The sequence below is a fragment of the Octopus bimaculoides genome, chromosome 7 (assembly GCF_001194135.2).
Source record: "Octopus bimaculoides isolate UCB-OBI-ISO-001 chromosome 7, ASM119413v2, whole genome shotgun sequence".
NCBI lineage: Eukaryota > Metazoa > Mollusca > Cephalopoda > Octopoda > Octopodidae > Octopus > Octopus bimaculoides.
Window position 1 is genome coordinate 80692596 of NC_068987.1, and position 7979 is coordinate 80700574.

At 37.3% G+C, this 7979-nt stretch overlaps 1 protein-coding gene across 1 annotated transcript in view; it reads right to left on the reverse strand.

Annotated features, from left to right (window-relative positions):
* Positions 1 to 3471: 3471 nt before the first annotated feature.
* The window catches only part of LOC128248356 (all-trans retinoic acid-induced differentiation factor-like), an 8546-nt gene continuing 4038 nt past the window's right edge, over positions 3472 to 7979 (reverse strand). Inside the window, exons 3-4 of the mRNA XM_052969450.1 lie at positions 6951 to 7048; positions 3472 to 4361 (exon numbers count right to left, since the gene is read on the reverse strand). Coding sequence (XP_052825410.1) covers positions 4257 to 4361; positions 6951 to 7048 — 203 coding nt within the window. The 3' untranslated portion in view covers positions 3472 to 4256. The remainder of the gene's footprint in view (positions 4362 to 6950; positions 7049 to 7979) is intronic.

The window sequence follows — 7979 nt, forward strand, 5'->3', positions numbered from 1 at the left end:
TCCTCAAGCACTTCGTCCTCAAGGTCTTATCAGGAGCAATCTTGATTACCTTTTCCAGATGAATTCTCAAGTGTGACCCAACTGAGACTCTGAGTATTATCCAACCATCTCATTCTTGGTTTACTCCTACGTCTTGTGCCAATTGGCTCAACTTGAAGAAACCATCTTGTGATTCTTTCTCGTGAGATTCTAATCATATATCCATAGTGCTGGAGCTGTGACTTCTCAATACAGAGTAGTAGCCACTCGACCTGGAGACCTCCAAGCTACATACCCAGTTGAGTAACATTTCTCCAGGGACCCTTCAAAGGAACTCCATATTGGCCACTTGTACTCGCGATCATTCTCTTTTGTTTATTACCTCTCGACATTCAAGGCCACAGAAGAGGTCAAGCACAAAAACGAAATTAGATTCTGAACTTTTACTCTATTCACCTTTCTCACCTGGCATCTTCCCAGTGGATTATTACCTTTTACAGACACTTGAAACTGATTATACAGAATAAAAGATTTGTGAATCAAGAAGCCATAGTTGAAACAGTTGAGCAGCTTGTAGTCTCAAAAGGCAGAGAGTTTCTTTCTTTAACATCATTTTGACAAAAGCAATTCAATAAAGATGGAAGATAAAATAAATCTGCTTAATCCCATTTCTAATTTTACTTTCACTTTTAAAATAATGATACTTAATACAATTCATGCTTGTGTGTGTACCAGTGTGTGAAGATGATGAATTTTCTGATAATTTATAAATGCTGTTAATGCCTACCGTCTACCCTAAGTACTTACTAATAGTATGTACCTGCTATATATATGTGTGTTTGTGTGTATATGTTTGAGTATGTGTCATCATTCTCATCATTTAATGCCTACTTTTCTATACTTGCATGGGTCAGACAGAATTTCTTTTGAGGCAGATTTCCTATGGCCAGACGCCCTTCTTGTCGCCAGCTCTCGCCTATATTCAAGCGAGATCATATTTTTCCATGACTAGACATATTCTCAGAGAGAACTGGAAACAAAGGGTACGACTTGCATAACAGTGAAACTCGTTTACAGCTATTACACACTGTCAATGTAAGGAGACACACACATACACACATGTGGTATAGTAGCTATTACATCTGCTTCACACACAGAAGGTTGTGAGTTCAAACCTTGCCAAAATTGTGTCTTTTGTGTAACCCATGGGAGCATGGATGTTAAATGATGATGACTTTATGTGTGAGTGTATGTATATATATATATATATGGACAATGGTTGTAGAAATCACTTGCCCAAAACTCCACACTGTGGGATTGAACATGAAACCATGTGGTTGGGGAGCAAACTTCTTAGTATAATGTCATGCCTTCTTGTCACCAGCTCTCACCTATATCCAAGCAAGATGTCAGTGCTGGTTCTCTCTATGCTTTATATTAAGCAATAAATAACTACTTTCTACTCTGAAAGGAAAATAATCTTGCAGGTATGGCTGCGTGGTAAGAATTTTGCTTCCCAACCACATGGTTCTGAGTTCAGTTCCACTACATAGCACTTTGGGGAAGTGCCTTTTACTATAGCCTCATGCCAGCCAAGGCCTTGTGAATGGATTTGGTAAACTGAAGGAAGATCATCAGACAAAAAAAAAAGAAGAATCAGTGAATTTCAGTCATTTACAATCAATATTTCTTCTTCCTGATGGGATCCAGTTCTGTGATGACAAATAGTGTGTCTTAAACATTTTCAACCCAGTGGAACCATCCTTCTCCAGGTCTCTGAATGCAGCTGGTCACTTGAAGGAAGAAAGTAAGAAAGAGTGAAAGAAGAAAATCTACCCTTGGTAATTTACTTATCAACCCCAAAAGTATAAAATGTAATTTGGACCATGGTAGGATTTGAGCTCAGACACGAAGAAACTAAATGAATGCCACAAGGTACTCGAGCCAATGCCCTAATGACCATACTAACACGACCATGCAATATCTTTGAGCATAAAGACTGAAGTAAAATGAAATGAAATGCAATCAGAGAAACACTGTCCACCAAGATGGACATCATCTAACATCCGTTTTCCATGCTGGCATGGGTTACATGGTTTTACAGGAGCTAGTAAGGCCAGGAACCACACCAGGTTCCATTGACTATTCTGGTATGGTTTCTAACATCAACCACTTTGAAGAGTGTATTGAGTGCTCTTTATGTGACACCAGCACTGACAAAATTTAAATGCTTGACACCACAGAAGTTCGTTGATATTTTGATATTTCCCACGGCATGAATTAAACCAGTATATTTTGCTCTTTTACTTGTTTCAGTCATTTGACTGTGGCCATGCTGGAGCACCACCTTTAGTCGAGCAAATTGACCCCAGGACTTATTCTTTGGAAGCCTAGTACTTATTTTATCTGTCACTTTTGCTGAACAGCTAAGTTACCGGGATGTAAACACACCAGCATCGGTTGTCAAGCGATGTTAAGGGGCAAACACAGACACACACACACACACACACATATATATATATATATATATATATACGACAGGCTTCTTTCAGTTTCCGTCTACCAAATCCATTCACAAGGCTTTGGTTGGCCCGACGCTATAGTAGAAGACACCTGCCCAAGGTGCCACACAGTGGGACTGAACCCAGAACTATTTGGTTGGTAAGCAAGCTACTTACCACACAGCCACTCCTGTGCCTACACAAGAATTTCAATATTATTTCATCATTACTGAAAGGTGACATTTCACTCTGCTGATACTCCGAGTGTCACATTTGGCAAACTAAATGCATAGATCTGTCGACCGTAATTTTTTCTGGATGTCTCTTTATTTGCTACTTTCAGATTAACCACAATAAATTAATTCTACAAATATTTTCTTGGAACTACATAAACAAGCTTGCTACAACCAAATTATTCTATTAAAAAGTATAAACATAAACATAGGCGTAGGAGTGGCTGTGTGGTAAGTAGCTTGCTTGTGAACCACATGGTTCAGGGTTCAGTCCCACTGCGTGGCACCTTGGGCAGGTGTCTTCTACTATAGCCTCGGGCCAACTGAAGCCTTGTGAGTGGATTTGGTAGATGGAAACTGAAAGAAGCCCATCGTATATATGTATATATATATGTATGTGTGTGTATATGTTTGTGTCTGTGTTTGTCCCCCCAACACCGCTCGACAACCGATGCTGGTGTGTTTACGTCCCTGTAACTTAACGGTTCAGCAAAATAGATCAATAGAATAAGTACTAGGCTTCCAAAGAATAAGTCCTGGGGTTGATTTGATCGACTAAAGGCGGTGCTCCAGCATGGCCACAGGCAAATGACTGAAACAAGTAAAAGAGTAAAAGAATAGCAAAACATGATGTGCCATTTGAATGATACAGTATAAGAACAACATGTCCAAGTTAGACAGCATTCTGCAAAGTGGAAAAGGGCTAATTTTGAAAAATACCTTACCAAAAAGAAAAAAAAAAGAGTAAAATAAAAGCATTGTCTTCATCATTATATTTTATTTATCAACAATAATTTCGGAATGTCAAAAATATACTATATATTATTATAAAATATAACATACCTTATAAAAATGTATAATATATGTATATAAAAATAACAGTATTTAAATCAAAAGAAGAGAAATCTGGCATTTATTTGTAAATAATAATAATAATAATCCTTTCTATTATAGAGAAAGGGCCTGAAATTTGGGGGGAAGGTTCGAGTCAATTATATCGGCCCCTGTACTTGACAAGTACTTATTTCATCAATCCTGTAAATAAGAAAGGATAAGTCAACCTTGGCAGCATTTGAACTCAGAACATAAAGAAAGATGAAATGTTGCTAAACATTTCGTTCCCGCTGCAAATGATTCTGCTAACTCACTGCCTTAATAATAATGATATTAATAATAATAATGATGATAAGAAAACAATTTAATATAGGCACAAGGCTTCAACTATTGTAGGAGTTGTAAGGAAGTGTAGACCCCCCCCCCATAACAAAAAAATCCTCTTGTCACATGACTAGTATGGTATGCACCTTCTCAAACTGCATCTGTGTGAAAGGCAAAAATGAGGCCTAGCAGAATTTCAAATCTGAATGTTAAATAAACACCAATATGCCAATTTCATCAAACCCTTACCGTTTCCACCAAATTTCATCAAACTCATTCAGTTGGTATTAATCCTCTCACCCCGACCCTGCTCCTCCACCCCCACCCCTGGTTTACATTGTTTGTTTTTCACTTTTTTTTCTTTTCTTTTTTTATTTCTTCCTTCTTAAAGTGTCCCAATTTTCCTTCTCTCTGTAAACCAGAACAGAGCTGAGACCAAAACAACTCCGGCAGCAGTCGAGATACCATAGACATCCATAGGGAAGTGACCCTGCAATGAAAAACAAAGACAAATTAACTAATTTGATGCTAGGAAATTAAACCACAAGCTTAATGAGACACACAAAAGAAAATATTGAATTCATTACGACTTCCATTTTTCATGATATTTCTAATGAGTAGACTGCTTGTCTCTTTGGCTGTGTGGTAAGTAGCTTGCTTACCAACCACATGGTTCCGGGTTCAGTCCCACTGCGTGGCACCTTGGACAAGTGTCTTCTACTATAGCCTCGGGCCGACCAAAGCCTTGTGAGTGGATTTGGTAGATGGAAACTGGAAGAAGCCTGTCGTATATATGTATGTGTGTGTGTGTGTGTGTGTTTGTGTTTGTCCCCCACCAACATTGCTTGACAACCGATGCTGGTGTTTACGTTCCCGTAACTTTGCAGTTCGGCAAAAGAGACCGATAAAATAAGTACTAGGCTTACAAAGAATAAGTCCTGGGGTCGATTTGCTCGACTAAAGGCAGTGCTCCAGCATGGCCGCAGTCAAATGACTGAAACAAGTAAAAGAGAATATAAACTAGACTGTCACTTTACCATCATCATTTTAACAGGCTTGCACAAGTCAGATGGAATTTATTAAGGGAGATTTTCTACCATTTGACAACTGGTGTTGGTTTGTTAACATCCCCATAAGTTAGTGGTTCATGTAAATAGTGACAGATGGAATTAGTACCAGACCTAAAAATTAGCACTGGGGCCGATTTGGTCGACTAAACCATTCAAGGTAGTGCTCCAGCCTGGCCACATTCATTTCAATGAATGAAACAAATAAAAAAAAAAATCAAAGATAACTTAAATTTCCTTCTTAGCAGAGAGCAAAAAAAAACCCTGGAGGCGATTGTTATAAACTCTGGAAGAGAAAGGGAGATAATTTGAAGAAAGTAGGAAACAAACTCTCAATGTTAGTACGTATCTTTCATATCAGTGGCTCTCAACCATTTTTAGCCTGTGGACCATTTTGATTCTTATAACTAAATATTATTAGCAATTGTATGAAGTGGAAAAATTATTAAAATATTGTGTGTATTGTAGGAATATAACCAGTTTATTGCGGGTAAATATTTTAACAACAAAACCTTATTTGGATTCCAGTTGAGAACCACTGCTGTAGATAGGGAGAAAAAAATAGAGTGAAGGTGTATGACATAGTGGTCAGAAGTGTTCAGTTTATGACCATAAGAATGAGAGTTCAATTCTTGGATAAGGTATTGTGTTGTACCCTTGACCTATGCTCTTCTTTTCACCTTATTCTAGTCAAATTAGCTGTTGTACAGCAAGGGTGCTTGTACAATCCACTCTCATTTCAATTGTCATAACCTACATATTCTAACTGGATCGAGAGCAAAGTGGCTGAGAGGACATCCGAATCTGTTCTCAGCAACATAAGAATCAAAAACAATTAGCAAAATCATGGTTCATATTACCAAGACACCCTTGCTCACAGCTGAGGACTAGTTGTACTATTTTTATTGTCTAAGAGGAAAGAAAGTCTGGTCTTTCTTTTTGACAAGATACAACTATAGACACGTTTCAGTCTATTTGACCTCATCATCATATCAGAGTTTAACCAAACCTACCAATAAGTTTTTCTACATAAGAGAAAAAAATTATGAAAATTCATAAATCGGTCATATGAGTTATTTCCCTTAGCTTATCTTATTTCCAATATAAGCAACATTTGTTCGGAATTTCTTTTACTCTTTTACTCGTTTCGGTCATTTGACTGCGGCCATGCTGGAGTACCGTCTTTAGTCGAACAAATAGACCCCTGAACCTAGTCTTTGCAAGCCTAGTACTGATTTTATCGGTTATTTTTGCCAAACCGCTAGGTTACAGGGACGTAAACAAACCAACATTAGTGGTCAAATGATGGTGGGGGCAAAGACACACACACACACACACACATTGTGTGTATGTATGTATGTATGTATGTGTGTGTATATATATATATATATATATATATATACAATGAGCTTCTTTCAGTTTCCATCTACCAAATCCACTCACAAGGCTTTAGTAGAAAGTACTTGCCCAAGGTACCACGCAGTAGGACTGAACCCAGAACCATGAGGTTGAGACAAAAGAAAATGCCAGCAAGCCGGCAGAATCAGGTACAATACTTGGCAGTATTTCTTCCAACTCTTTACATTCTGAGTTCAAATCTCACTGAGGTCAGCTTTGCCTTTCATCCTTTCACATTCAATAAAATAAAGTGGTAGCCAAGTATTGGAGTTGAAGTAATCAATTTGTCCCCTCCCCTCAAAAACTATTGGCTTGAACCCTACAACAGACCAGCATCCCATTCAGGGAAAATGTTGTAATCTCAGCCCCTTATACACCCTAGAAACTTGCTTTCATAGTCTTAGGGCGGAAAAAAAAAAGCTTTTTAAAAATATGTTTAGAGTAAAAAGAGTAACGAGTGTCACTCAAGCCACTGACTCAATGAGTGAAGTGTAAGAGGGAGGAAGGGAGAAATGCAAGGTCACAAGGTGAATTGAAGCAAGACAGACACAAAAGTGTTTTACAGGAACACAAATGAGAAAGGAAACAAATGATTTCAATACTGATATACGTACAGTTCTTTTGCATTTATAGCCATAATAACCTGGATCACAATTGCATTCGGCATAACCTGGTCCTGCTTCTGTGCAGTTAGAGTGTAAGGGACAACTTACTGAAAATTAAAAATAAAACAAGAAATCAATAAATAGTAGGGTGAGCAATTCCTTGCCATCAAATTTCATCAGAATTCATATATGAAACTGCCCACTGGTAGATTAAAGTTACTGACCCCTACCCTGTGTCAACCCCAAATGAGCAGATTTACAATCAAAACACTCTAGTGATAACTATCACGTTTTTATTTCTAGACTACATTATCTACTGTTCAAGATGTGGAGTATGGTTTGTGAGAAATCTAGCTGCAATTTCTAGCAGATTGAAAAAAGAAAAACGTTTGGATGCATACAACCTGAATTTGTTAAATTAAAGATTCATTATTTTTTTCAACACAGATATGATTCTAGCAGGTTCTTATGCACCTTCATTTTGCCTTATTCTGAAACAAGTTCTCTGTTTATGCTTTAGAAAATAGTAATCTTGAAACAATTACACACATACACACCATCATTTTCATTTCCACTTTTCCATGATTGCATGGATCAGACAGAATTTACTGATGCTCATTTTCTACAGTTGGATGCCCTTCATGCTAGCCCTCATCTGTTTCCAAATAAAGTAAAATTTTTCTCTAAGACCAGACATGTTTTCATAGATGATTGGAAATGAAGGACACTGCTTGCATGATGGTGACACTCGTTTACAACTACACAGCAATGTCAAGGCAAGATGACAGTATCTCACAGACACACACACACACTGTCACTATATATATATATATCAGTTGAATAAAGTTAAAACATGGTCTGGTTTCCATGGTTTCTTTTTTAATATCATACTAAAAAACGTGAAATTCAGACCATGTTTTAACATTATTCAACTGATAGATTATTCTATACATATTTACACAAATTCAGAAAATATATATATATATATATAATTAAGTGGAGAATGAAAAACAAACACAAGAAGAAGCAAGTCAATTG